Source organism: Suillus fuscotomentosus, assembly GCF_016647785.1.
Source record: "Suillus fuscotomentosus strain FC203 chromosome Unknown F5891scaffold_59, whole genome shotgun sequence".
Lineage (NCBI taxonomy): Eukaryota > Fungi > Basidiomycota > Agaricomycetes > Boletales > Suillaceae > Suillus > Suillus fuscotomentosus.
In genome coordinates, this window is record NW_024539571.1 from 1 (window position 1) to 27067 (window position 27067).

The window sequence follows — 27067 nt, forward strand, 5'->3', positions numbered from 1 at the left end:
AGGTCACAAACATCAGCAAAGATCCAAACAAGTTTCTCCCTACCTTTTTAAAGGCCACAGAAGATAATGGGCCAAGTCTTGAGACAACGGGAATTTTTTATGAGGTGGTGGGCTTGGTGCATCTAGAGGTCAGAAGATGATCTGATATCCAAGGTCACAAACATCAGCAACCACCCAAACAAGTTTCTTCCCACCTTTTTAAAGGCCACAGAAGATGATTAACCAAGTCTTGAGACACCAGGAATTTCTTGTGAGGTGGTGGGCTTGGTGCACCTGGTAGTCAGGGGTGGTTAGACACCAGAGGTCATAAACATCAGCAAACATCCAAACAACTTTCTCCCCACCATTTTAAAGGCCACAGAAGATGATAGGGTTAGTTTTGGATTGCTAATAATTTTTTGTGATGCTGTATGTTTTCTCCTCCCCCTACATCCACCCATGTTGGCCAAAGATATTGCAAAATTGGTTCAAGACCATGTAGTTACATGACTATGATACATATAGAGCCATTCTGATAAGATTCTAGCCTGCCCAAATAGGGTTATGGCATCCCAATATAGATATTTGGTAGCAAGACATGGCCGGCAGTAAAATGATCATAACTCATGTTCCCGACCACCAACTTCCTTAAGAGTTGGTGCAATAGCATCCCAGTGATATGTTTCATGATCTGAGATAGTCAGAATGGCTAAAGAATGTGGGATGTTATATATAATATATAGCCATAGGGTGTATAGTGGGCTTGATACATCTGGAGGTCAGGGGGTGGTCTGGCTCTGGAGGTCCTATACTGAAGAAAACATGAAAGCAAGTTTATTCCCACTATTTTCAAGGCCACCAAAAATGATGGACCAAGTTTTAAAAGGACAGGAATTTTTTGTGAGGTGGTGGGCTTGATGTACCTGGAGGTTTGGAGTGGCCGGACATCAGAGGTCACAAACATCAGCAAAGATCCAAACAAGTTTCTCCCTACCTTTTTAAAGGCCACAGAAGATAATGGGCCAAGTCTTGAGACAACGGGAATTTTTTATGAGGTGGTGGGCTTGGTGCATCTAGAGGTCAGAAGATGATCTGATATCCAAGGTCACAAACATCAGCAACCACCCAAACAAGTTTCTTCCCACCTTTTTAAAGGCCACAGAAGATGATTAACCAAGTCTTGAGACACCAGGAATTTCTTGTGAGGTGGTGGGCTTGGTGCACCTGGTAGTCAGGGGTGGTTAGACACCAGAGGTCATAAACATCAGCAAACATCCAAACAACTTTCTCCCCACCATTTTAAAGGCCACAGAAGATGATAGGGTTAGTTTTGGATTGCTAATAATTTTTTGTGATGCTGTATGTTTTCTCCTCCCCCTACATCCACCCATGTTGGCCAAAGATATTGCAAAATTGGTTCAAGACCATGTAGTTACATGACTATGATACATATAGAGCCATTCTGATAAGATTCTAGCCTGCCCAAATAGGGTTATGGCATCCCAATATAGATATTTGGTAGCAAGACATGGCCGGCAGTAAAATGATCATAACTCATGTTCCCGACCACCAACTTCCTTAAGAGTTGGTGCAATAGCATCCCAGTGATATGTTTCATGATCTGAGATAGTCAGAATGGCTAAAGAATGTGGGATGTTATATATAATATATAGCCATAGGGTGTATAAAGGCTGCAAGGACAAAATCCGAAGGACCGTGGGAAAGATCCAGATAGACTTCTGGAAAATTCGGAGGATCAGATGAGCGGAGGATCAGAGAATCAGAGGATTGGAACTCTGGCCTAGGGAATTACTCCCTAGGTCTGAGACGGATAATGACTAAGTTGAAGGACTAGAACTTGATATGAGGATGTAGTGTGAAGGCTAGTGTGAGGACTAACATGATATTTAGACTGAGGAACTATGGTACATATACAAGAGTTTATATACTAAGTAACTACTGGAAAGATCAATAAACAAAGGTCTAAGGCTATGTACAAGGCATAAGCAAAACTATCACATGCGAGTCAGAAATAAAGCATAGGTTAATGGATCAGTAAGCATACTGGTGGTAAGTATAACTGAGGTACTGGAAACAAGGAATACCGGATAGGCTATGTATCAAGAAGCTTATCGTATATCAGCTCAGAAATGTATCTATACATCTGATAGGATTGGATTGGACCGGATTGGATGTGGTCTGGATGAGATGTGTGGATATGCAAAATATAACATTAGGGGGATGGGACAAGGGTGAATGATGCAGGCTAGCTGCAAAGGTAAAGGGATCTAGATGTGGATATGCAGATGTGGATGTACAGAGGTGTAGGGATCCAGATGAGTAGAAGACTGCAGGCTAGCTGCAAAGGTAAAGGGATCTAGATGTGGATATGCAGATGTGGATGTACAGAGGTGTAGGGATCCGGATGAGCAGAGGACTGCAGACATAGGAAATCTGAAGGTCCGGATGAGGCGTGGGAATATTATCGGACGTAGGTCCGGAAATATGGGATATGACATTGTTGTAGCATGCCTTGGGGAGCCATTAACATGGGCGTAGCCTTGCAAATAAGCTAAGCTTCAGTTCAAAGACTTAGATGTAAAAAAACACACTACTCATATGGGATTCAATCTGCACATTTCCTTTGGCAGTCATGGTAGCATTACTTTGGCCATACAGCACTGGTCAGGGGAATATATGACAGGATCACTGAGCTAGCCAAAGTCTAACATGAATGTGGCTGGTGCAGGTAATGAGGCATGAAGATCTTGAAGCATTAAATGAAGGTGATCATAGTTGGAATCTTCTGTGAATGTGAGAGAGCACCTGTAAATTAGAATAGTTGCAAACTCGACTCTCCTATATTCATGACATGGAGAAAGCTGAATTTTTGATCATTTGCAAGGAAGAGTTGATGGAGTGATGGCCTGAGAAATTCAAGGACCATAGGATGATACACTGACTCTCTTCCAAACCAGAGGGTGTGGGAAATGCTAATTCTGCCTTCAAGTTGCTTCAAAATGCAGTATTTACACTCTACAGAAGATGGGTGGTCGACAATAGTTTCAAGTTTGAGCATTATTGATGATGTTCCATGTAGAATATACAATGGCCAAGTGGTATATTATAAGTAGATCTCAATCAGCACATGAACAATAAATAACTACAGTGGCTCAAAAAAGTGTTCAATGTTTGTAACTTTTCAAGTAATTGCTTTATTATGAGCCAGGGTGTGGGAATATGACTGAACTGTAGAGGGGTGTCATAAAGCTGTACTTGTTAGCCTCATTGAAGTTCCCTATAGCATGGGAAGCTGATGTCATCATGTGCATATATGGCTATTTTAATTTGGTGACTCATTGAGATACTTTTTTGACTTTCAGTTTGATCGACACAATCTCTATAATTATGATACTTCATGTGACCTCCTGTTGCTCTAATCACTTCTGCCACTCTTCTAGACATGCTATCTATCAATTTGGAGTATTTATTCTTAGCACTCCTTTCTCACTCTGCTGCAACTCTGTCCTACAGCTGAAATAGCCCCTATAATAAATTTTGATAGACTGCAAGCAATTTCTTGAATATTTTTCAGAGATATTCAAAAGGGCTGATGTACAGGGACGATAGAACATTGGACCAGCATAGATCTAGAGCAGTCTAGACCAGCTGTACTACCTTAAGCCTAGAACAGCCTCCTGATCCCCATCTTGGGATCATAGACCCAGAAGCGCCTCATGCTACCTTATGGCGCTTCTTCCCCTTTAAACTGACAGGACGCATGCCACCTCATGCATCATTGACTCATAGGATAAAACAGCCTTATGTACTTATCTTGACACAGATAGATTCGTGGATACAGGCTCCTACCTAACCTTATAGAATATGCCTATATAGCTCAGACACATATCATCGTATTTCTTACTTTGATAATTTTCTAGAACTAGTACAATTCCAGTACTTTGTCATCCATCAGAACTCCTTTTAGAGTAACCTCTAGTCCCTCTGTCTTGACCGCCAGCCGACGCTACCTTAGCAATACATCCATGAGCTCTACAGCTTTATAAGCTGCTGCACTTACCAAGCTTGTTGGAGGATACCTTAGGATTCCCCTGAGCTTAGAACTCATCCTTCCACCTATGCAAGACCACATTCGAGATCAGCTATTCAACCGCGGAAGGCTCAACCTATCCAAGTCGTAACAGTTTGAGGTGGCTTGAAGCTAGCTCAATTCGTTGTTCCCATATTGTTGGCTTGTGCTGGTTTGTGCTGGTCCAGGTGGCTTGCGGACTGGACCGAGTTGCACGTAGGTGACTTGGTTCATGGAGACCACCAAACTGCTGGAAAACCAGTGAGAGCTGAGCCTGTCCAGCCATAGCTAAACCATGACATGACTATCAGCAATGGATACAAAAGACAGACCAGTATCTGAACGTACTCCTAGACGCAGAGGTTCCTGCCAACAGAATATGCTCATGTGTGAGAGCGATGGGGGCTGCAAATGTAGTACTTTGCTTTATGAAGTGTGGGGACATGGTATACTGGTGGTATACAAGAATGCAGCGCTTGGTGTAGGAAAGTAGTGTACGCTTGGAGAGGCGTTCAGCACAAGTTGTGGATATGGCTGCTATGAGGCTACAGATATGTCGGTCTCTACACTGCATTATGACAAACCACGCCGAGTAGGCAATACTGGTGGTACGACTATAAGCTTCTGAACTCGGTGTTTTGCGCCACAAGCATGACATGTTTTCCCACTTTGAGGGGCCTTTACCCTTGTAAGCATGCGACTCATTCCTACCATTTGCAAGCCATAAGAGATTTATTAGAGATCGCATCACGATACATGCCGTTGCGAGCTAGGAAAGTAAAATCCATTATGGTCGAGTGGTAAAGATGGGTCATCATATTGAGATCTTGAGTTCGATTCCTGCCATTGCCAATTTATATTTTTTGAATTTTGCACCATATTTCTGAGCATTATGACTGTATGCGGCTGGGAATGCGACGAGAAGATGACACAAGACCATGGATGGACAGAGCAAGACGAGGAGCACGACAAAGATATGAGGCCAAAATTTCCCGCGGTCTGATGAAAACGCGTCCATGATTTTCGAGTATTTTGCTCATATGTCGCCGGGATCTTGATGCGATGATGTCGTGAGACCATGGATGGAATGACATTGACAAGGAGCATGGCTTTGGACTGGGACAAAAAGTGATTAATAAGCGATGACAAAGGCACGACCCTCACTGAGACGGACGAAACGACCACCCTGAAAGCGACCCCCCCCCCAGTTTGAGAGGGGCAAAGCCACCCCCCCAACACGCCTGAAGCGGCGGGGACGTTTGCGGGCCCCCGTCCGGGGAGTCCCCTCCCCATATTCACTGTAAAAACACATGTGACGTCCGAAGGTGACCAGTACTCTTGTAAAGGACATAATCAGTCATATAGAGGGAAATACAGAACGGTCATTGACAGGATGAAGCCATGAATGGATTTTTCAACAGTGACGTGCGCACAGCGCCCTGCCAGGGGAACCCAAATTCCCGAAGACAATGATACGTAACTAAGCCAATTTTTTCTCATACAGTCCAAGCTCGACTAGGATTGCGAGAGGACTCATAAATAACACGGCGAATGACTTGTTCTGATCGCTGTCGACGTGCACGCATCGCGAGTGAGGATGTTGGATTGTCTGGGAGAGAAGTGATACAAGCGTGTGCGGAGAACTGCATTCCGAGGCGTTCCAGATTGTCCTTATTCTTCGTCCACCACGCATCCATGTCCTTGGGATAATCTTCCAAGGAGGTAACCACAGCGGCGACCGGTACGCCACCTGCCACAGTGGCTGTGGAGCCAACGATGTCAGTGAAGAATTTATAATCCTTGATCAGTGCTCTCTGGGCCCTCGATCCCCTCATGCAATATAAAAGAAGGTAGACTCCGTCATCTCTGTACAGCTTCTTGTATGCCTTTTTCAGGCGCCATTTTGTAAAAAGGGCCTGGAAAAAACCCATTGATTCGATCGAGGAAACTTCCCAAAGTTTGAATCGGCGATCTGCAAGACCAACTTCATGAGAGGTGTGCTGCAGTGTGCAGGTTGCTGCGTCTGGCGGCGTCTGTGCAGCATCCCATCCCATAATCAAGTTGATGATGGCGCTCTTTCCAACTCCGGTCTCCCCGAAAAGTAACACATTCAAAGGACCTGCATCTGACTTGACCGCGTGGAAGAGTCAGTACACATAAAAACAATGCACCACTAGATTCTCACCAGCGACGAGGTTGTAGAGAAGAGATGATGTATTAAAGGACTAGAGGGAACGGGATTGGGTAACGACGGTGCAGTAGAAATCCTAGACTGGTTGGTAAACATCTAAGCCAAATTACTTCAATCGCAAGGTGGCCAGTTCATACCGGCTCCGCGACTAAATATTTATTTTGATGGTTTTCTTGTACCCCGCCAACAAGGACATACTATCAGAGTCAGACACCCTACTCCTACATGACGAGATAAGTTATGAGCTTACATCCTGTTTCAAAGCCTCTAGCTCCCTCGTCATGAATTTCATAGCCGTCAGGGCACATGGACGAGCAGGTGGATCAATTGACCAACACTGCTCGATATGACCCCAGCGTGCGTCTGTAACGTCAGACGTCGCCTCGGATACCTCAGGACGCAGGACATCCTCTCCATTTTGTATTTTTTGAATGACTTTGTACTCGTCAATGTTATGCCAAGGAATAATCAGAGTCAACAACTGGGATGAATGATACATTAAATGTAATTTTGTGGACTCAAAACGCTTACACTTACATGGAACATGACACGACCAAAAGAATACATGTCGTTCTGCGTGGTCGGTTTAATATCAGAAGGGGGATCATGTGACCCGAGCAACTCAGGCGCCGTCCACCTGACTGCACCAGACCGAACAGTTGATGCTTCGATTTGGCACATTTTTAAATGTCCGCAGAGGACATTTGACAAACTGAAGTCCGTTAGGCAAGCCTTGTATTCTCCTTCCTTGAGATCTACCAAAATATTAGACTGCGTTGTTTAGTGAATGAATGCAATTTAATATAGAAAGGATGAGCTCACGCTCGTAATGTCACCGTGGACAATAGGAAAAGAGTGAACTAAGGGCCAATTTATTTAGTTGAGATAAGGCGACCGTGAAGGGAATACAAACGATAGTGGAGCCCAGATGCTATGCCGTGAAGCTAGGATAATTCAGTTGAGGTCCATTGCAGCTAAACAGGCCTAAGTTACCAGCTTCAATTTGGATTTGATCGTTAGTGTAGCACCCTGTTCTCTGATAAGACGGGACAGCGTATCGTGCGGGAACCACTGGGAGACAAGGGCTGTGGTTGGCCCGAACTCCTCTGTCGTTCCATAAAGTGTGACGATATTGTCATGGACGAGGTGTGCCCATATTGCAGCTTCTCGTTGAAACATCTAGCGAATCCACATAAAATGGTGTTTAAAACACAAAAAATAGACCCTCACTCTTAATTCCTGCTTTGAGATGGTGGGATCCGTGTGGTGCCTGAAGGTTTTTACTGCGACCTGTAGTGCGATAATGGACAGGCTGATCAGCAAGTGACGCCAGCGCTACCCACTGGCCAGACCTTCTTGACAGGGCCCGACGGTTTTCTCCATTCACATCTGTAAACGTTTGCGAATGCACCACTGGCAACGTAACCCTTCATTCCACAGAAGATCTGACCCGTCAGATCTTCTGCTAGTGCCAGTTGTATTTCAGGACTAAAAAAGGGAGCTGAATTAATGAAGACTTGTTTCAGTATGAACACCCTACAGAGGTGGAAGTTCCGACGTGGATGCCTAAGTAAAATATATCAGGAACCCACACTGATTGAGATACCGACCTGTGCAAACCTGTGAATCGTCATACCTAGACCGGGTGTTGCACTCAGGGACTTTTTTGTTCCCCGTGGACTGCCCTGCGTCCTGTTGACTCGAGGTGCAGGGTTCGTTATAGACAGTGTCGGAACGCGCTGCTGTACTAGTAGTTACTGTTCTGCCCCCAGGAAGTCCTCTCTGGGACCCTGAGAATGTGAAAAGATTGACTGTCAAATTACGTCGACCCCTTCTATTCTGTATAGGCTCAGATTTCGAGCGTATGATATGCGACGGCTGAGGTGGGTTGGACATTTGGAGCGTTGTCCGTCGAGTGGTGAGTCGGAGTCTAAACCATGAGAGGGCACTATCTCATATACTGGAAACTTAGAATTTACATAAGCTCCGCATGGGGTCATCCTGTGTCGTCGTGCATGCCCATTGCCCAATGATATTATTGGCATCCGCTCAACATCCGCTAGTAAGTAGCCTGAAGCTAGCGCCTATAAATTAATGGAATTTAGAACTCCTCTAAAAAGTCACTAGCATGGACGACGACTGATATACACAGCACAGACATTTTTGGCATTAAATGGCAAGAGCAGTGGTCGCGAACGATGTCGATTAAGTGAAGTACCTACTTAGGATTTACGCTTGAAAGTTTGTTGCAGAGGTGTGACACTCACTTGATGTTACGGTAGGGCTTGAAACTGAGGACAAATGTCGGATGGCACGTAGCCAGTGCAGTCGGTAATTATGACTGGTTGGGAGCATTCTTGCTGAAACGGTGATGGCGAACTGCCTCGTGTCTTCGGCGTCTATGGAAACAAGGAAGGTTAGCGCGGTGAAGTAACAAAAATGCACAATACACGCACCTCTGTAACTTAGAGAAAGACGCCCACAATCCCTCGGCCGTGCTCAACACCATCAACATCCAGTAAAATGTCACAGCTCATTCCAAGCACCACACCCATTCGAACTTTTGAAGATCACAAGGACGTCGTAAGGGCAGTCGCAGTGTTCCCCGATAAACGACGAATGATTACTGGCTCATACGACAAGACACTTCGTCTTTGGGACTTGGAGACAGGTGTTGTGTGGAAGAAGATGGAAGGGCATAGCAGTGGGGTGTTTGCATTGACGATATCGCGAGATGGTAAAATAATAGCAAGCGGTGATACAAATGGAGAGGTCATCGCCTGGCACGGTGAAACTGGCGAATCCATCACCCAACCCATCAAAGCCTACCCCGGGGCCAATTGGATCGATTCTTTGGATTTTTCTCCAGACGGAACGGTGTTGGCCATTGGTTCATCGGACTACACAGTGAGGTTTTGGTGTACCAAAACGTGGCAAATGCAAGGAGATCCAATTAAGTGTGGCAGTCTTGTCAACTGCGTTCGACATTCGCCTTCTGGTGAACTTCTTGCCATCGCAACCTTCAATATCCAAATTTATAATACAGGCACAAGGGAACGCGTCGCATATTTGCCAGATGACACTGGCTTATGGAACATGTCACTCGCGTGGACACCCGATGGCACACGCCTTCTTTTAGGAGGCAGTTTATACATATTGGAGTGGGACACATCAACCTGGCAGCAGGTCGATCGTCCCTGGGAAGGCCACACTGATTATATCTATGCCATTGCCATTCATCCCGCTGGCACCCTCATCGCTTCTGCATCTGAAGACAATCATGTCCGTCTCTGGCGGCTCTCAGATCAACGAACCATCGCCGTCTTCCAGCATTCAGCTAAGCTGAAATGTGTCACGTTCTCTGTGGACGGCCAGCGCATCCTCAGCGGAGGTACAGATAACAAGGTCTTAGAATGGGCAGTACCCAGCGAGGGCAATTCAAAGGCGAGTTTCCATTTCTGACTCTCATTATGCAATTCGAGCATCCTTCGTACAGATCCTTGACATTACAACAGCCCGCGATGCATGTATAACTGGGGATTTGTCTATCGCTGAAGAGCTCCTCACCCAAGAGATCTACACCAACGCCGACGACTTTACTTCATATGCCAATCGTTCGTTCATTATGGCCCGGAAGCACAACTTGGACAATGCCCTTGAGGATGCAATCAAGGTGAGATGGACCCACCCATCATTGACATCTTACGGAAGGCTGACATTCATCCGGTATATAGTCAATCGACATTAAACCATCATTGATTGGGTTTATCTCCAAAGGCATCGCCCTGTGCGGAAAAGGTCACGTCCAAGAAGCAAGGGTAGCGTTCGACGTTGCATCCACGCTCACGAACCAAGATTCAGAAACCAACCAATTTCTTCTCTTGATCAAGGTACATTTAATTCGTATCACATGCTATCAGCTTCATCCGGTATTCCAGGCCATAGCACTCTTCAACGCAGATCAACATGAGGAAGCAATGCTGCTCATCAAAGACCGAGCTGCCGCTTGTCCGAATGTCGATCCTCTTGCGCGTCGTGTCGTGGAAGTGAGTGTCATGTGGCCACACTTGGTCATCAATCCTGATATTTTCAACTTACACAATAGACATATCTACGTGTTCAACTCGGAATCAAAGCTTTCGATAGCGCGCATCACGACGAAGCCGCTGATCACTTCACTGCCGCTGTCAACTCAGACGCTTTCTCATCGAAATACATTTATTTCGCATACCAGGACTTGACCGTGGTCCGTCGACATGTGATGCATACATAATGTTTTTCATAACCGAATCCTTTTTGCAGCTCTTCGGCTGGGATCTCGAGTCCTTGCTGCTCACTACACACCAGAAACGGTGCCAGGCTTTCCTTTCGGCAGGTAAACCCGATGAAGCCCTCGAAGCACACAAATACATGATGGATGCCATCGACGACATTACGAAGGCCAACTGTCTTAATTGGTCCAACGGCAAGTCTTCCGTTATGCCACCCATGACTATCATGCTCACCCGCGTGTCACTCAGAGTTCAAGGAGAAATGCAGCACGCTCGCTGCGCATAACGAATGTATTCTTGGTGTATGTACCTCTTTCCTTACCTCTTTCGATACTGACTATTATGCAGGCAGAGATCCCCGGCCAAGATGACGATGACCATGATGCAGAACCCAATTTCTTCTATGGAACGCATCAAGTGTGTGCAAGGGCGTATCCTTCTATTCTCTCTCACATAGTTCATTACAGTATTCTCAAATTTCCCGGCCGAGACTTCGACAGCGAGCTGGGCGCCTTGGGCACCTCGAAAGACTGAGGCTCGCTATGACGAGAAGGCCTCAGTCAGTTCCTGCACCTGCACTGCCCGCCACCTCACCACTAGTCGCCACCACCACCTTCAAAACTCACCTACGACGCCTATTTACCCTACCACTCCATCATGCAACGCCACCTGTTGTCGACGTTCCTTTTGCCCAGGGTCGACAGGTGCGCTCTGTTATTTTCGTGACTGTTTCTTGGGTGTCTCATATTCAAATCTCCAGCGTAATGCTGCAGCGGGTGCTCCTGGGAGTGAACACTCCTTGATACGTGATGAAGACCTTCCTCCACAGGATCCCAATACGCAACCGCAACATCAACCAGTAGCAGTTCAGGTAGGCGAACATGGAGGCGGCCTGTCCTGTTGCCGTTAGAAGCATTGGTGAATGTCCATCGGTGTATCGTTCATTTTGTCATGATATCCACATTGGCTTGAAGTGGTACTTTATCGATATCCTTTAGCTCACTTTTTGTCCTCCTCCGAGTCTATCGTTGATTGTAAACCTTGATTCCTTCATATATAGATCTTCACTTGCGCACAAGTTACTGAATTTCAGATATCGTGCTCATGTGCAACCACAGGGCCGTTCCACATTCAAGGATGTCTCGTTGACTGTACATAGTACTGGCAGGGCGTGCAGCGGTTCATTCAAGTCTTCGCGGGCACCATTTTACACATCACCTCGTATCGGCTCTGCTAGTCTTACCTAGAAAATTTGCGTTATCGAGAACATTTCTAGACGGTTTCTAGATATTCTTCGTGTGACAACTAGACGTGATCTGGACTGGCCACCGGCTGCTCAGATGGGTCGTGCTCCAACCGGTGCATAAACTTGACTTCGCCGAATTCGCTGTCATAGTGTGGGGCAGAGATACTTGGGCCCTGGGGTCAGTTTGCCGGTTACAACCGGCAGGTAGACCTAACTCTTGTCCGCGGCCAAGTTACATCTCCACGACGCAAGCCTCGAGTTGTGCCATGTTGTGCCATCATCATCCGGGTCTCTTGATGTTCTTTGCCATTTCCCCGTCGACACATGATGCATCGATGAGCGCTCAGCAGTGAGCCACAGCCCGCGCCTGCCACATCATGGTCTTAGCTGACTCTGCTCAACGATTGATCGATCTTCCCGCTCAGAGTTCAACCTCCCATCCCCTCATATTTCTCGCAGCTTGATACAATTGCTGCAAGGGCCGGAAGGTCTGAGGTTTGTGAGAGCTGAGCCATGGACGACAGTATTAGTATTCAGTTGCCTATCAATTGCTTGCACCATTGCGCTTTGTTTGAAATCAGGAGATCGGGAACGTCTTGATGGAGTGTACTGGAGTTTCGCTTACCGGGAGATCACTCCTCGAGTCAAAGTGTTACTGGATGAGTGTACTTTCTCCATTATAGGTCAGAATATCAATTCGATGAGGTGATGGATATCGCTGGTGACTCCTGTATTTTGCGATGTTCTAGTTCCATTGGCAAGAGGAATTATGCCAGTTAACGCAACCTACTTAAAGGAATCAACAATATTGTTACCTTTTCTGAGGCAAAGCTGCCCCCACAAGGCGCGTGAAGCTGGCAGTCGGTTGGCCTTCATCCGCACTAGTGACGACCGCTACATTCCCTGAGCGCTGTCGTTCTTGTCGAAGGAAGGCCATTTGTATTCAGTTTATATCGTGGAAACTGGTCAGACGAAGGCGTTTGTAATACAGTGGCTGGAGCGTACTAAGAATAGAGACGCGACTGTCACCTGTGTTACACCTGTGACTCATAAATCAGCGCTGAAATCCGGGAGGGTGTCGTCGACTTGCTTAACGTAGTCGAGAATCTCTGACCCGTGCACAAATAACGTTGCTCGTTCCACCGCCGCTCTATGTTATTCCATCGCCTGACAATCAACCGACGCGAAATCAGGTTAACAGCTCGTACGCACCCCGAAAATTCTACAAGTATTTTCAGTTCTGGAGTCAAGAGTCAAGACAATACAGCACTGGGAACGATGACAAAATCACGATCAAAGTTATTTTTCCATTTGGCGAGATCCGATCTGCCAAAATCTCGAGGACAGTACGGGTGGACGCACTCCTTGCCGAGGCTGGTGATGTATTGGGACGTCATCCCACCAGTATCAAGGCGGTCTGGGGTGGGTCGATAATGCGCGAGGACCGGAGTATTGGATCATACAACATCGAGGATGGTGACTCCATCAATCTTCAGGCGGGGCCGTTGTCTTTTGCGAAGCCAGTCATTTATCTGCACTCGCCCTCCGATATCGATGTCTCTGTCAAGCTCTCCCTCATTCCGGAGTGGAGCCTCTCTGTCATCTATCCCGTTGTTCCCATGGATTATAGACAGCATTTAGAATGGAACGTCCGTACTACCCATCAAGATGGGAGTCTGACTGAACATAACTCCAGTCTACACGTGTCTTACTTGTTCTGGGAGGCAAAGTAAGTCCCTCGATGATATAAAAATCATTCTCCTAACCTGTATTCCTCCTCGCAGAACGAATTTGCAAGCATTTCCACGTTCACCAGCATCCAAACCGCCACCAGTAGATACATTCAATCCAATAACCAACAGTCTCGATGATATGGATTCAATCGTCATCCCAGTGTACAAAGCCCCTGTATACCTCGATAAATCGCTCAAGGTTTTGGGACTTCACACTGAAGCTAGAACATCATTCATAACGTGCGTACATATGCGCTACCTCAGACTCTCAAATCATGAACACGTCACTCACACTGCCATGGTAGCTACTGGCTACCGTCTATCCTCAAGCGGCATACGAACACGCCGCTTCTTCAAACATTTCTCCGCAACCTGACGTCGTGACTCGCGTATGCATGTTGTTCAAAGGTATCTGTAAGGAGCACCTAGCAAATTGGCCTAATGCACAAATGCAAGCAGGGAACGACGTTGTTTGGTGGGTGGATGTAGTTGGTGTTGATCCTACAAGAGCTGGTGATGTGACTTTGTTCAGGGTGTTGGAATGGGGCGGGGTGGAGGTTCTCATTTGATATTCTATCGGATTACCACCCAATTCGTGTAGGTGTTGCCGCGTTTTATCTTGATCAGTTTTTGCATCCGATATTGCGCAGCCAACATCAAGGGACTTACTTCTGTATATATACCACTTGTCACTAGTACTGGTGGTACTTTGCTTGGGAGTGCTGCTATGCGCTATGCACAGCGTACAGATGTGTATGCACCCGCTCAAATAAACATCATATTATTCTACTCACTGACGAGACGTACATAACAGACCAATGTACATCGAACTGCCTCAATTTGAACCGGACCAAGGTAAGTACTTGATCCGGTGGCTACACAGCCATTGACGTGCGGTGTCAGCAAAGCGCCTGCAACTACAGCATGCAAAACTGACCCAATTAGTACGTCTCTTCATCACCTTAAACCCGTAGCTGTCCTTCCCCTTGATTATTGACTTCGTACAGTATTTCACCGTCCAATCTGTCTGTACAACGCGACATCCTTGTCATGCCACACGAAGAAGCCGAGTCAACCATGGCAACGAGCGCAAAATATTTACCACTATATGGTGCACAGCACCGCCAGGATGCACTTTGGGAAGGTGAGCAGCTACCTCGTGATACTCACCAGCTTACTCAATTAGAATCAGGCGGGAATGAAGCGCTTCCTCCTGCGTGGTGTCAGTATAAGACGTCGTCAGATGGTAAAATACAATATCAAGATGACATGCTGGTGATTTCCTCGTGGAACAGACCTTTACCAGGGGTGCGACTAGGTGAGGGATGAAATTGCGACAAGGAGCGACGAACTCACCGTTGAACATAGATCATCCTGGATATCTCGCTGTTCCTGGATGGGAATGGCATATCTCACCACTCGGTCGGTCCTACTTTGTCAACCACAATACTCAGACCACGTCGTGGAAGAAACCAAAGCCAGAACGTCCGGCAGGAAGCCCGAAGCCGGAGTGCGTCATTGAGGGTCACTCCGGATGCATATGGAGCTTTGCCTACTTGGGTAATGGCAATATAATGAGCACATCTTGGGATAGTTCGATTCGTCAGTGGAAAATAGACGGAGACCCAGTGGGAAAACCTTTGAATAGCGATGGGGGAGGGATACTTTCGATGGTAGTGTCCCCGGATGAAGCAATGGTGATTTGTGGAAGTGCCGATGGCAGGCCGTGGCTGTGGAATATAAAGGAGGGCATCAGGATCGGCGACCCGTGGGAGGGGCATGATGCTCCAGTGATGTGCCTCGATTGGTCTCGCAATTCCCTGGAGATAGCAAGTGGATCGACAGACGGCACCATACGACGCTGGAATCCGGATACTGGTCAACAGATAGCACCACCCATAGAGAGCCATGGATGGCTTGAAGCCGTCAAATACTCTCCAAAAGGCGATAAATTTATGAGTGGCGGTGTGGACGGTGTGATCCGCATGTGGTCAAAGGACAGCAAGCTGCTTATCAAGATCAAGGGACATGACACTGGGGTGACGTCATTGTGTTGGTCCATTGGAGGACGGCGCACACATATTCTCCGGTTCAACTGATAACACCATCCGAAAATGGCGGGCAATTGATTCCGACAGGAGGAACTCGTCGTTCTTCGGGGTCACACCCGCGTCATAAGATCTCTCTGTCTTACTCTCAATGAAAGCTATATTGTTAGCGCATCAAGTGACTGCTCCGGCCGGATCTGGGATCTCAAGACCATTCAGGCAGTCGAAGATCCACTCTTGCATGATGACCAACTCTTCGCTGTTGCCATGTCCCCCGATGGAAAATACATTGCCAGTGCTGGAATAGACAAAAAAATATATGTATGGATTCTGGAGGCAGCGCTCAAAAATGTAGTGGTGCGTATGCGTTTGGTTGTCTAATTTTCTTCCTAACGGGTTCGGCCATCTAGGGCGCAGATGATGGCAGTGCAAAGCTCAAGGCAAGTCTTCTCTGCTTCTCTTTCGCATATGTCTCACTTTTTACTAGGAACGTCCAGCCCAACCGAGAGTTGTATGCCCACCAATCGTGAGCAATCCCACCTCTTCTCATGTCTCGTCAGACCTTTGACCCTCGTCTTGCGTCTAATTAGCAGGCCAAAAAAACAGGAGTAGCAATATATGTCATTCTACTTTCTTGTTCTTGACTTTTTCTCGTCTGACACCAAGATACAGGGCAATGATTTCTTTGGCAACGAATCAGACCACGCGTCTCGTCGTGCAGCTCTTCCCGCAAGCCCATCGTCCCTTATCGGTTGGCGTCGTTTGCTCAGTTCCATACATTCCGGCACACGACCTCTAAATGCATTCCAACCAATCGAACGACGGTCCCGACACTGGAATATCAACTTCAAGTTGTTTTCTGGAGGACATTCCACGCGCACCGTCGATGTACCTCTTGCTCAAGATGAAAATGTGGGTGGCTCGCCTTTCCTCCTCTTTCCTCCCATTAAAACACTGCAGAGAATTGGTATTGTCCCCGAATCTGATGCGGAAGCGGCCGCAGCTATGCAACGTACGAATAGTAACCAGGCCGACAGTTCAACACAATTAGGTCAATCAACTGGGGCACGACCATCTCAAGCACCAATCCAAACAGAAGCACCAGTCTCAACTGATGGAGCGGAAGACTTTGCGTATGCAGGAGTGAGCTGCTGCGGATTTTTCTTTGGTCTCCGTCGTCCTGCTCCGCATCGGTCCTGAAGGATAGAAGACGCGTGACACGCGCACACTCAATTCAACTCTCTTTCCCCCGCACCTGTGTCTAACTCGTCTCATAATCAATATTCGCCACCATACCTATCACCCATGCACTCGGATCCATCTCTCCTCGTGCACCTCCTTTCCCTTGTGGATCCACGACACGTGTTGACAACACCGCCGGGGAAGTCGGCCCCGCTTTCTGGAATGCAGTTCTTGGTGGTGCAATGGTCTTCGAGTAGAGTCTAGAGGAGGGGACACAAGCCATTCTTGTAGAATCATGGACTTGAGCTGCCTCTGCTTCTTCTCTGCAAGAAGTTCGGTCCAATGCTGCATGTCGTTTGGGACTGGAGTGGGACTCGAGGCCTGAAACTTCACAAGAGATCAGACGGCCAGGGCAATAGTAAAAGGCTCTCCGCGACTGACATCAGTGAAGTTAGAGATAATACTTTCAATGAATACTGATAATAAAACCCGAGGGTGCCTCTCAGTTTCCTTCACTGGGGGCTGTACACATGACGGTTCAGGGCGAGAGCCTAGTACTACAGCGGATACCAAGTACCATCTTCAGCATGCTCAGGCTAGCAAGAAACCGCTAGATCTATCAAATACGGTGATTGGGCTTGTGATAATTCGCAACATACGGTTGGACGGACGTAATTTGGCCAGTAGTGACGCGGTCGGACAGGTTTCAGTCGATCCTGGTTTCAGCAGCATTGGCATGAATCGTAATTATGATTACGCTGTAGCTTGAGGTGAGGCAGCAAGAATCGGGATTCTCGATGTCGAACGCCGGCTGAAATTCGATATGTGGAGGCCTGCTTCGAGTGCGCGATCTGCTTGTCTTTAGATCGAGTCCAGGCCGCACTTTTACAACTTTAGTTTATTGATTCGGCAGAATGGTCCGAAATCATCTCCCTTACATAAATGTTACGCTCTTCCAAATTTCACCGGAACCACGAGTCCACGACAGTAACAGCGATGACTTCTTGAATTCTGCTATTCGGGTATCATCCGAGAGTCATGCAGGCATTTCGTGATGCTAAGTACGAAAGAATTGGGTAAGTGGTAGAAGTTTGATATCACTACTAGTAGTACTACTGTGGAGCCAACAGTCATTTCACGCCACAGAAATCGTTTGTACAGGAATTAGCTACGACAACGATGCTTTTAAGGCATCCTGATCACGGTGAGCTCCTCCAACAAAACGAGCTAACTTCTGCAGCAAGATCGCGAGGAAGCTTCGCTGATCTTTGATAGTATCGGTGCCCCACGTTTTGTGAGGAGTCTGCGAACAATGGTCTAGGATGCTTCTGCAGACATCATTGTAGGACTGTGCATGACGTTGGTGAATATCCGGGGACTCTGTGGGTTCATCCTTCAAAGTGGTGACGCAAGCATATCCAGAGAATTGCATTCCATACGTTGCAAGCTCGTCCATGTTCTCATTCCACCACTCTGCCATCACAGGACGGAAGTCTTCCAGGCACGTCACCACAATGATCGTGGGCACTTTGCTATCACGGATAACTGTCGAGAATATCTTGTAGTGAGTCTGCAGAGCCTTCGTTGCTCGCGTTCCGCGCACACAATATATAAGAAGATGGACACCGTCTTCCTGGTTAAGACCTCGGAGGAACGCAGTCAAGTTCCTCTCAGCCATCACCGCAGGCACTGTGCCTTCTGAGCCCTCATTTAACCCTGAAGACATGATCATTAAGCCGCTCTAGGCCAAAACCTTAAGCGTGAAAGAATACATACCTGCTGTATCCCACAGCCTGAAGTGTTGCCCGCTGATCGTTACATCATACGGAGCATGTGTAGTAGTACATGCGAGGGCATCAGGAGATGTTTTCGCTGCATCACGACCCATGATAAGGTTTATGAGCGAGCTTTTGCCTACCCCACTCTCCCCATAGAGTACCACGTTACGCGGCCGACCTTGATGACCCTACGGGAGACATCAGTCGCATACTGGATTGACCGATGAAGCAGATTACGAACCTGCTGTGAATATTTATTCCCTGTCGTGTCTGTGGAGTCGTGGCTATCAGACATCTTCCCTGAGAGACCCAATTAGCTTTGCAAAAAGAGATTGGCACAAGCTTACTTCGCGTGCGATCGTAAAGAGATGGATAACGGCTACTGGGCGTTTAAGTGATTGGGTCCGTGGCGAGCGCTTTCGGCCAGAACCAACGTGTTGCACCCTGTACCACGGCTATGAGGGCTGCACTGCGGGAGTATCCGATGTAAGAATACATGAGGACTTCGATATCAAAACGTGGCGAGCATCGAAATAGTTAGATTCCCCCTTCGGAATCGTATGGTAGGCATGCCTTATGCATGCCTGTCTAGACCCTGGCATTCGCTGTAGTTCTATTGCAAATATCGAGTGTCGCCGTCGACTCCGAGTAGCCGAAAGATCGATCAAGGAAGCTGGCTAACAGAAGCCGGGTGTCTCCCCTGTGAGTGTTTAAAATTTGAGACAAAAGGGTGATGTAAAACTATTATGAAAACGTACCGAAGGCGCGTGGTTACAACACCTTTCGCATCATATATACCTGTTACAAACAGTATCATTTTGAGGCAATTGCCATTGTACCACGCAGCGCAGAATAACCAGTGTACAGGTACGAGTAGCGCTATATCCAACTTGAAGGGTCGAATACTGCTGACTGCGAGTCGAACATAAGATGGCGCCAGTGTCGACTCGAAACGTCGTTATCTTTGGAGAAACAGGAGCGGGCAAAAGCTCTGTCATTAACCTGTTGGCTGGCCAAGAGATTGCACACATATCGCCCGACTCTCACCGCTGTACTCTGCATTGGACGGAGTACCAAATAACCTTCGAAGATGGGTCTCGATACAAGGTGTTTGATACGGTCGGCCTCGAAGAACCTCGTTTACAAACCGGAGAGTACCTCTCCGCAATTTCAAATGCATATGGCCTCATCAACACTTTGAAAGAACGTGGAGGTGTCAACCTCTTGCTCTTCTGTATACGCGGAGGCAGAGTCACAGCAACCATGCAGAGCAACTATCGGTTGTTCTTCGAATTTCTCTGCGAGGAAAAAGTCCCGCTCGCGCTAGTCGTCACAAACCTCGAAAGAGAGACAAGGATGGAAGACTGGTACACGCGGAATATGGGCTACTTGGAGAAGTATAACATCAGGTCCGCGGGACACGCATGCATAACTGCGGCGAATCTTCTGGACGGGAGGCATAGAGACAAGTATGATGAGTCGCGTGGAATACTCCGTCGAGTGGTTGAGGTTCATTGCAACGCATCCATGGAAGGGTGGACCGGCGGACAAGGATGGCTTGCTTCGTTCATTGGCAAGCTTGTGGAATTTGTCGTTGGACGCCCCAAAAAGACGGATATCATTGGGGTTCTCACAAAACGATGTGGGATGACCAAGGAGGTGGCTCAGCAGGTAGCGCAACACATTAAGTACGAAAATCAATCGTAGGATAATTTCGGACTTGCCACGGACACTATCTGGTACATACTTAGTACTACTACCGTAACAAAGATCTTGCAGTGTATCGCACATCGTAGTACAACAACCACTTCAGCTAACAGACTAGTGCGTACTAGTAACGCACCGTGTTCATTGAATTATGCAGCAGTGGGAAGATTGAGAATACCAAATATTACAACAAGAATGATTAATGAACCGCGACGTGTACGTGGTCAACATATCTGACGTTCATGGGCCCGGAGACACAACCAGCTACTACACAAAATCAGTAAAGATGATTGACTCGCTGGCGTCGCCGCTAAATTGTTACACACCTCAATCCGATAAACTTCTCAACACGTCTACTAGCTCCACTTGTACCTTCTCGATCCTTGTCGCTTGGTTTTGCGCTTCTCCCGAATTGTGCATTTTCAACGCCGTCCGCACTTCTCTCACAAACGCGTATGATTGGATTGTGGACTCTTCAACCCCTTCAGCCTCTTTCGAAGCCTGTGAGGACGTCGTATCGTCAGCAATCAGACCAGAGAGGTCCACAGAAGAAGCCCGCAGAAGAGCAAGGTCTTGTAGGGTGTCGTGAAGAGGAAGTGGTATTCCTTTTGATGCCATGATCAGTGTTCCAAGCAAGCTACTTAGTAAGCACTTCTAACTCTTCTCGCTCAGTGAACGATCATCGAATCGTCCGTCATCCTCTTTGACCCACAATCTCCCATCGAATTGAGCGAAGTAGATTTCTTCATAAATTTGTATTTCATGCAATCACAGTGCACACACACGTCTTATCAACGATGCCCATCTCATACAGTTTCTAATCCGCTCACCACTGACAATCGCTTCGAACGGATCACGAGTCTATCCATCCCTGCACAATCGGACAAGACATTCACCGCATTGTTTAACATACCAAATACTAAGCTTGTGGTCAAATCCGACGAAGGAGCCGCCTATGCATTGTGCGCACTTGTGAGTGAGAATAAGGAGAATCGCGCGCAGACTCCGCAGATGTCAGCAGAACTCTTTGTATGAGATAAAGAAGTGTTGGAGCTTAAGATGAAGTTAAAGCCTTCTCGAAGCGAAAAAAAGAAAGGTAGGCGGCGGCATCATCTTTACCTTGCCATTTCGTTACTTAACAATAGTCACAGATAGTACAGCCATGCCCATGTATCAGCAACCAACGCCCCCTTGGTGATTTGCTCCAGGAATTTATGGGCATAATCGGCGAGCAAGCTGAAGACAAAAATTAGCTTAAAATTTCGAACACACGGATACAGGCCACCTTTCAGCGCACGAGTGATTAATCTCGATACCTTGCAATCCCTATTGATTTATATCCCCAGTAATACACGACACTTCATGCTCTACAACTAGATCACTCGCTATTAGCGATCTTCGGCTTGGAGGATCAGATGGCTATGCGTGAACTGGTGCTAGTTGTGCGTTCGAAGCTAAACACGGAAGATGCAGCTTTACTGTCTGATAATGATTTGATAGGTGGCAAGAATACGGTTCACCAAGAAGGGAATGACGCGGACTCCAAGAATATACCGACTTCGCTGTTCTAGAGACAGGGTTGGATCCCTCGATCAGAATTGCTGCAAACGATCTGCATAACGAAGTTCCACAATTGCAGATAGTTCTTGTACGAGATATTCTTCTACATATCACTGCATCGCACAAATAGAATGAAAATCCTTTATCTACTATCTCGTAGCGCTTCTCATCTTCACAAGTAATCTCGTGCATCAAGTGAGAAAAAAAACAACTTGGAGCATGTACGCGATATTATATAGTCCTGTCATGTATTCGTAGAGAAAACAGTTACATAACAGCAAGTGTTGAATGATTATAGTATCTACCATTCCGTACCAAATATAGTGTGAGCACCCTGTGGATAAACGTATGAGATACTTATAAAAACCCACACAAACATTATGTGCAGTATGTATCAAACATCGAATGAGATACCGTCCTCACAAAAACAAGCGTCCCAATCTAAAACTTCTCTCCTGGATCTAACGGGCCCAGCGGGCCATACCTCTCACCGGTGCGACTCCGGTCCTCTATTCGTGTGCCGTACGGTTGATGCTGTACGGGGGGTGTTCGTGAGCCCGAGTCGGATGACGCGTAGGACATGAGACGCTGTTGTGATGGGTTATCACTGAGCTGATACCGTGCGGCGTACATCGTGCTCGTGGGCGTCCGTTGCGGGCTCTCATCATCATCAAACCCACTCTCTAACATCGCCTCCAACTCTGCACCGCCAACCACCTTGTTCCCATCAGCCCCATGCCCAGAGGCAAACAGACCGACAGGTGGAGCAGGGAACTGAGCATTGTTCTCGTTGTATCCACCAATCTGCGGACCATAATGATCGTCCTCGGATGACACAAAGGAATACGTGTCTGACCCGTCGCCGTATGGACTACGTGCTTCATTGCGGGCGCTTAGTAGGTCGTTTTCAGAAATGTACCCGCTGGATGCATACGATCAAAGTCACGCCGCCGCCGTTCCTCACGCTTGAGTTTGCGTAAGCGTGAGCGCTCCCAATCTTCCCAGCGGCGAAGAGTAACCGAGGAACCATCGAAGGTGCCAGAGCCAGCACCATGCCCTTCTCCCTTTGTCTCCCCTTCCACTTTCCTGTAACCTATCCGTTAGCAGCTGCAACTTGCACGAAACGGAATATACAGTACCTCGTCTCTCCCCATGAGAAGTCATCAAAGTGCCAGAATGCATACACGGGAAGAACGAAATTCCACACCGGCAGTGCCACGAGGTATATAATCATCCAGAACACATATACAACCTTCCTCGTCGTTATCAATATCAGCACAGCGGGAAGACCCAGTACAGACACAAGTAGCATGAGGGGGATCGCTTCCTCGAAGGTTGTTGGGGGTTGCATGATCATGCCCGCAATGAGCGCATAGGTAAGCACGATGGCGATGGGTAGTACGACCGTCCCGAGCAAATCCATGAAGACCACAAATTGCATGCTAAAACAGAATGTCCCGCATAGATTGCGCACAAGAACAAGTTCCATGAGATTGTGGATCGTGCTGTTAATCCATCGACGACGTTGAGAGAGGAGAACTTTGAAAGTATCGGGTACAACAGTCCGGCATTTGGCTTGGGGTAAGAACATCATCTTGCGATTGGGGAATGTACGAAGGAGAATGGTGGTGAGGAAGCGGTCTTCTCCGAGTAAAAGAAGGTTCTGTTGGTGCAGCGTGGTGACCTCGCTTTGACTGTATTCGCGTACAATTTCAGGCTTAACAATAAGAGGTATCCAGTCGTCACCCGTCGTCTTGCGCGCTTTCAGTCGAAACATGGAGAAACAGCCAGGCAAACATGAAACACCACCAAAGACGGATTCGAAGGCTTTGGCTAAGTGGTGGGAGATGAAGTATTCGAAGACTTGGATGGCGGTGACCCAGGAATCACGTTTGTTAGCTATGCGGGTCTCCCCACAGACGCCCATTATCATCTGGTCGTGGTGCATACAGTTGACGAGGTATTTCAGCGACTCAGGGTATACCTTGGTATCGGCATCAACCTGTGGATACATCAATACACGAAAGTGGAGTGGTAGATGAACACGTACCATCAAACACACCTCAAAGAAGTCAGGCGTGACACCCATTAGGGTATGGATCTTCCGGAACAAGTCAAAATCAAGAGGGGTCATCCGATCGTTATATGTGACGCGAGAGAAAAAGTTCATGAGAATGAGCTGGCTGTCTCGTTTGCCGCGGTTTCCAGGTTTTTTGTCACTGGTAGCCTCGGCCTCCGTCCACACTTGACAACAATCACAGTAGGTGTGCGACGACCAGCAACCGCTGACCGATGTTATTAGCACTAGGCCTTCGCACCAAAAATTGAAGGCATACTGTAGTGTCCTGCATAGACCATTGCTCTATTTTCCCGCTTCGTTCCACTTCCAATTGCAAGATAACTCATGGGCATGGGATTGCCGAATCGAGGATCCGCATCCAGCAATCCCACACATATATCAGGTGTGCTCATCTTCTCTCCTGCACCAGTGATCATGCCATCGGCCACAATAAAAAGTAGCTTGCGTGCATCAGAGTAAGTCGTCCGAGAAATGGAATCCAGCGTGGAACGTATAGAGTCTTCACCCTCAGAGTAGCACGTTACGAGGCAGATGGCGAATAACTCGGCACCAATTTGCGTGAGAGACATGACGGGTGCAGCTTCCGGTAATAGGGTCGTGCTGGAAGATGCAGGAAGGCGGGTAGGGATTGCTTTGACGAGTTTCTTCGACCCATGAGGGCCAGCCCATGGTGCTGTACCCGTGCGGTTGTCAACTGAGATATTTGCACCCCCAGGCATCACCGCCGGACTGATGGCCGACCTGTTGAGATGCGACGTGTCCGGGTGACCTGCAAGCCTCGCAGACAGGAACCAGCTAAATACACACGCCATTGCAAAGCGGACAAGGCACGAGGGCAAGGATAACGATGAGTCCAACATATAGGAAGAGGGAGCTGACGAAGCAGCCGGGGGTGATCTTGGCAATGTTTCCTGCATAGTATCGCTGATAGAGGCATGGAACTGCTGTAAGGATGTCGGCACGGTTGTAGAATAGACGGGTGCCATCCTTTCCACTAGAGCTCGCCTGTGTCTTCAGGATAGTGCGGATTGCGAGATCTACGGGGTCGGAAGCTACCGGGCTGGGATGTTGTGTCATGTAGGGATTCATGTTTAGTACGGCACCGTCAATTACGAAGTAATTTGGGAGGGCAGCGACTTGGTCCCAGTCGTAACCAAGCAGAAGAGTTGTCTCCTGGATATCGAGTTGCGTAAAGGTGGAAGAGGCATTGATTGCACCAAGAGGACAGTCTGTTGCAGATATACACGGTTGGTCCAAGGCAACACGGAATTTGAGACCTTGGCACGCGGAATATTGGCTGGCAGTGCGATAGAAGTAGGGAGTAATGTCCTGTCCTGGCTCTTTAAGGGTGAGTTGATCGAGGTTCACACTTGCAGGACTGTTGGCATGGGTGACATTGTATAAAATGCCAAGTATGCTCAGCGTGCCGGGGAGTGAGCCAAGAATCGAGTACCGCGAGGGGTTCATGCTGGATGTCTCGGGACACAAGACCTTCTGAGTGCCGACGGTAATGAAGCCAATGATAAAACATAAGATAGCAATGATGAAACATAGGGCGATTTTCTCTCTCCATGCCTGTATCTTGCCCTTGTCTTTGAGACCCCCGAGAGAGCTAAGCAAACAGGATGGAGCCCAGAAAGTAACGATCTGAGCGAACAAACGCCATGGGTCGAAACCACTGCTCCGGGAGCCGGTTTGAATAGTACCTGATGCGGAAGGGGTGAGGGATGACTGGGGATTAATGAGAGGTACTGGTGCGACACTTCGCTCCGGGCGAGTGAGGGTTTTTGCACGGCGTATAGTGGTGCCCGTGGGCTGAGGTGGACGATTTGTAGGGACTGGGACATCAGCAGATGCGTACGTAGGCTGTGGTGCGAATCTAGCCGCCATGACTCTCTCCAGAAAAAAGACTGACTTGTACACCCAGAACGGTGCTTTGGTATCTGGGAATAATAAAGAGCGGTTAGAAATGAAAGACAAAGGAATAAACGAAAAATCGTGAGCCCGGAGCAGCCAGCTGAGTTGACGTTGTAGTTGAAAGTCAAGCTCTAGCGTAGCAACAATATTCAGCGCTTAGCACGTGAGACTCTGATACGATAACTAAATGTGACTACTAACTAACTAATAGCCACTTTACTTTGTTTGCCAAATAAGTCTCTCAGGTTGTTCGGCTTAGTGAACACTGTCACAGTAAGAGGCTATAGTTTCTCTGCGTACATCCTAACAGTAAGTACTTCACTTAATCGACATCATTCGCGACCACTGCTCTTGCCATTTGATACCAAAAATGTCTGTGCTGTGTATATCAGTCGTCGTCCATGCTAGTGACTTTCTAGAGGAGTTCGAAATTCCATTAATTCATAGGCGCTAGTAGCCTACTAGCGGATGTTGAGCGGATGCCAATAATATCATTGGGCAATGGGCACAGGGCGATGGGCATGCACGATGACACAGCTTGGAGCTTAAATTCTAAGTTTCCAGCATATGAGACTAGCGCCCTCTCATGATTTAGACTCGGACTCACCACTCGACGGACAACGCTCCAGAGTCCAAATGTCCACCCCACCTCAGCCGTCGCACTCGAAATCTAAGGCTGTGCAGAATGGAAGTGGTCAACGTATTTTGACAGTCAATATTCTTACACTCTCAGGCTCCCAAAGAGGACTTTCCCGGGGCAGAACAGTGACTACTACGGCAGCGCGTTCCGACACTGTCTATGACGAACCCTGCACCTCGAGTCAACAGGACGCAGGGCAGTCCACGGGGAACAAAAAAGTCTCTGAGTGTAACACCCAGTCTAGGGATGACAACTCACAGGTTTGCACAAGTCCACTGGTATCCCAATCAGTGACGGATCCTGATGTATTTTACCTAGGCATCCACCTCGAAACTTCCACCTCTGTAGGCTGTTCATACTGAAGCAAGTCTGCATTGATTCAGTTCCTTTGTTTTTAGTCACGAAATACAACTGGCACTAGCAGAAGATCTGACAGGTCAGATCTTCGGCGGAATAAATGATTACGTTGCAAGTGGTGCATTCGCAAACGTTTACAGATGTGAATGGAGAAAACCGTCGGGCCCTGTCAAGGTCTGGCCAGTGGACAGCGCTGGCGTCACTTGCTGATCAGCCTGTCCATTATCGCACTACAGGTCGCAGTAAAAGCCTTCAGGCATCACATGAATAACGTCTCAGAGCAGGACT

General features: G+C 47.6%; 10 protein-coding genes across 10 annotated transcripts; 4 read left to right on the plus strand and 6 right to left on the minus strand.

Moving 5' to 3' along the window:
• Nucleotides 1–3922: 3922 nt before the first annotated feature.
• On the minus strand, nt 3923–4514 carry F5891DRAFT_983726 (uncharacterized protein; the record flags this gene model as incomplete). Its single annotated transcript, XM_041377353.1, has 4 exons — nt 3923–4006; nt 4061–4116; nt 4271–4357; nt 4418–4514. The coding sequence occupies 4 exons, from the start codon at nt 4512–4514 to the stop codon at nt 3923–3925; spliced, it is 324 nt and encodes a 107-aa protein (XP_041221583.1).
• A 1083-nt stretch (nt 4515–5597) lies between these two features.
• Nucleotides 5598–6000, minus strand: F5891DRAFT_1055650 (uncharacterized protein; the record flags this gene model as incomplete). Its single annotated transcript, XM_041362669.1, has 1 exon — nt 5598–6000. A coding segment is annotated over one exon (403 nt), but the record flags the coding sequence as incomplete, so codon positions are not given.
• Nucleotides 5971–8281, minus strand: F5891DRAFT_613223 (kinase-like domain-containing protein). The gene is made up of 12 exons (XM_041372461.1): nt 7881–8281; nt 7801–7826; nt 7613–7748; nt 7491–7550; nt 7254–7439; nt 7174–7204; nt 7083–7120; nt 6798–7031; nt 6511–6741; nt 6398–6457; nt 6255–6341; nt 5971–6194 (listed from the first exon to the last, which is right to left on the minus strand). The coding sequence occupies exons 1-12, from the start codon at nt 8154–8156 to the stop codon at nt 6180–6182; spliced, it is 1380 nt and encodes a 459-aa protein (XP_041221585.1). The 5' UTR covers nt 8157–8281; the 3' UTR covers nt 5971–6179.
• A 430-nt stretch (nt 8282–8711) lies between these two features.
• On the plus strand, nt 8712–11812 carry F5891DRAFT_613217 (WD40-repeat-containing domain protein). The gene is made up of 11 exons (XM_041372460.1): nt 8712–9258; nt 9307–9704; nt 9757–9933; nt 9995–10150; nt 10199–10306; nt 10366–10506; nt 10563–10725; nt 10781–10833; nt 10880–10948; nt 10999–11235; nt 11292–11812. The coding sequence occupies exons 1-11, from the start codon at nt 8784–8786 to the stop codon at nt 11439–11441; spliced, it is 2127 nt and encodes a 708-aa protein (XP_041221586.1). The 5' UTR covers nt 8712–8783; the 3' UTR covers nt 11442–11812.
• A 1398-nt stretch (nt 11813–13210) lies between these two features.
• On the plus strand, nt 13211–14079 carry F5891DRAFT_959245 (uncharacterized protein; the record flags this gene model as incomplete). The annotated part of the gene is made up of 3 exons (XM_041375638.1): nt 13211–13506; nt 13562–13793; nt 13816–14079. The coding sequence occupies 3 exons, from the start codon at nt 13211–13213 to the stop codon at nt 14077–14079; spliced, it is 792 nt and encodes a 263-aa protein (XP_041221587.1).
• Nucleotides 14080–17688: 3609 nt separating this feature from the next.
• F5891DRAFT_1055693 (P-loop containing nucleoside triphosphate hydrolase protein) lies at nt 17689–19214 on the minus strand. The gene is made up of 4 exons (XM_041362670.1): nt 18866–19214; nt 18760–18818; nt 18517–18706; nt 17689–18456 (listed from the first exon to the last, which is right to left on the minus strand). The coding sequence occupies exons 2-4, from the start codon at nt 18811–18813 to the stop codon at nt 17909–17911; spliced, it is 792 nt and encodes a 263-aa protein (XP_041221588.1). The 5' UTR covers nt 18814–18818; nt 18866–19214; the 3' UTR covers nt 17689–17908.
• A 234-nt stretch (nt 19215–19448) lies between these two features.
• Nucleotides 19449–20225, plus strand: F5891DRAFT_1193447 (uncharacterized protein; the record flags this gene model as incomplete). Its single annotated transcript, XM_041367745.1, has 1 exon — nt 19449–20225. One exon carries the CDS (start codon nt 19449–19451, stop codon nt 20223–20225), a length of 777 nt encoding a protein of 258 aa, XP_041221589.1.
• A 134-nt stretch (nt 20226–20359) lies between these two features.
• On the minus strand, nt 20360–21255 carry F5891DRAFT_613454 (uncharacterized protein). Its single transcript, XM_041372463.1, has 4 exons — nt 21196–21255; nt 21056–21144; nt 20552–20968; nt 20360–20492 (listed from the first exon to the last, which is right to left on the minus strand). Exon 3 carries the CDS (start codon nt 20841–20843, stop codon nt 20553–20555), a length of 291 nt encoding a protein of 96 aa, XP_041221590.1. The 5' UTR covers nt 20844–20968; nt 21056–21144; nt 21196–21255; the 3' UTR covers nt 20360–20492; nt 20552.
• Nucleotides 21256–21898: 643 nt separating this feature from the next.
• On the minus strand, nt 21899–25936 carry F5891DRAFT_1055705 (glycosyltransferase family 2 protein). The gene is made up of 7 exons (XM_041362671.1): nt 24690–25936; nt 24122–24634; nt 24039–24070; nt 23836–24018; nt 22925–23787; nt 22705–22871; nt 21899–22663 (listed from the first exon to the last, which is right to left on the minus strand). The coding sequence occupies exons 1-7, from the start codon at nt 25753–25755 to the stop codon at nt 22227–22229; spliced, it is 3261 nt and encodes a 1086-aa protein (XP_041221591.1). The 5' UTR covers nt 25756–25936; the 3' UTR covers nt 21899–22226.
• Nucleotides 25937–26378: 442 nt separating this feature from the next.
• Nucleotides 26379–27067, plus strand: F5891DRAFT_1055706 (uncharacterized protein). The gene is given in 4 exon segments (XM_041362672.1): nt 26379–26410; nt 26419–26682; nt 26741–26766; nt 26821–27067. 3 exon segments carry the CDS (start codon nt 26419–26421, stop codon nt 26987–26989), a joined length of 459 nt encoding a protein of 152 aa, XP_041221592.1. The 5' UTR covers nt 26379–26410; the 3' UTR covers nt 26990–27067.

Excerpts from the sequence above, each read along its gene's own strand:
- F5891DRAFT_1055693 (XM_041362670.1), bottom strand. The coding sequence starts at position 18,813 with ATGTCTGATAGCCACGACTCCACAGACACGACAGGGAATAAATATTCA. Across the intron at positions 18,707-18,759 it reads GGAATAAATATTCACAGCAG|GGTCATCAAGGTCGGCCGCG; the intron begins GTTCGTAATCTG and ends TGTCTCCCGTAG. Across the intron at positions 18,457-18,516 it reads CAGGCTGTGGGATACAGCAG|GGTTAAATGAGGGCTCAGAA; the intron begins GTATGTATTCTT and ends TCATGTCTTCAG.
- F5891DRAFT_613454 (XM_041372463.1), bottom strand. The coding sequence starts at position 20,843 with ATGGCATCAAAAGGAATACCACTTCCTCTTCACGACACCCTACAAGAC.
- F5891DRAFT_613217 (XM_041372460.1), top strand. The coding sequence starts at position 8,784 with ATGTCACAGCTCATTCCAAGCACCACACCCATTCGAACTTTTGAAGAT. Across the intron at positions 10,507-10,562 it reads CATACCAGGACTTGACCGTG|CTCTTCGGCTGGGATCTCGA; the intron begins GTCCGTCGACAT and ends TCCTTTTTGCAG. Across the intron at positions 11,236-11,291 it reads CTTTTGCCCAGGGTCGACAG|CGTAATGCTGCAGCGGGTGC; the intron begins GTGCGCTCTGTT and ends TCAAATCTCCAG.
- F5891DRAFT_613223 (XM_041372461.1), bottom strand. The coding sequence starts at position 8,156 with ATGTCCAACCCACCTCAGCCGTCGCATATCATACGCTCGAAATCTGAG. Across the intron at positions 7,121-7,173 it reads AGCATCTGGGCTCCACTATC|TTCACTCTTTTCCTATTGTC; the intron begins GTTTGTATTCCC and ends ATTGGCCCTTAG. Across the intron at positions 6,458-6,510 it reads TAGAGGCTTTGAAACAGGAT|TATGTCCTTGTTGGCGGGGT; the intron begins GTAAGCTCATAA and ends TGACTCTGATAG.
- F5891DRAFT_1055705 (XM_041362671.1), bottom strand. The coding sequence starts at position 25,755 with ATGGCGGCTAGATTCGCACCACAGCCTACGTACGCATCTGCTGATGTC. Across the intron at positions 24,635-24,689 it reads TATCCTTGCCCTCGTGCCTT|GTCACCCGGACACGTCGCAT; the intron begins GTCCGCTTTGCA and ends CGAGGCTTGCAG. Across the intron at positions 23,788-23,835 it reads TCTTTGAGGTGTGTTTGATG|GTTGATGCCGATACCAAGGT; the intron begins GTACGTGTTCAT and ends ATGTATCCACAG.
- F5891DRAFT_1055706 (XM_041362672.1), top strand. The coding sequence starts at position 26,419 with ATGTCCACCCCACCTCAGCCGTCGCACTCGAAATCTAAGGCTGTGCAG. Across the intron at positions 26,683-26,740 it reads CTAGGGATGACAACTCACAG|GCATCCACCTCGAAACTTCC; the intron begins GTTTGCACAAGT and ends TATTTTACCTAG. Across the intron at positions 26,767-26,820 it reads ACCTCGAAACTTCCACCTCT|TCACGAAATACAACTGGCAC; the intron begins GTAGGCTGTTCA and ends CTTTGTTTTTAG.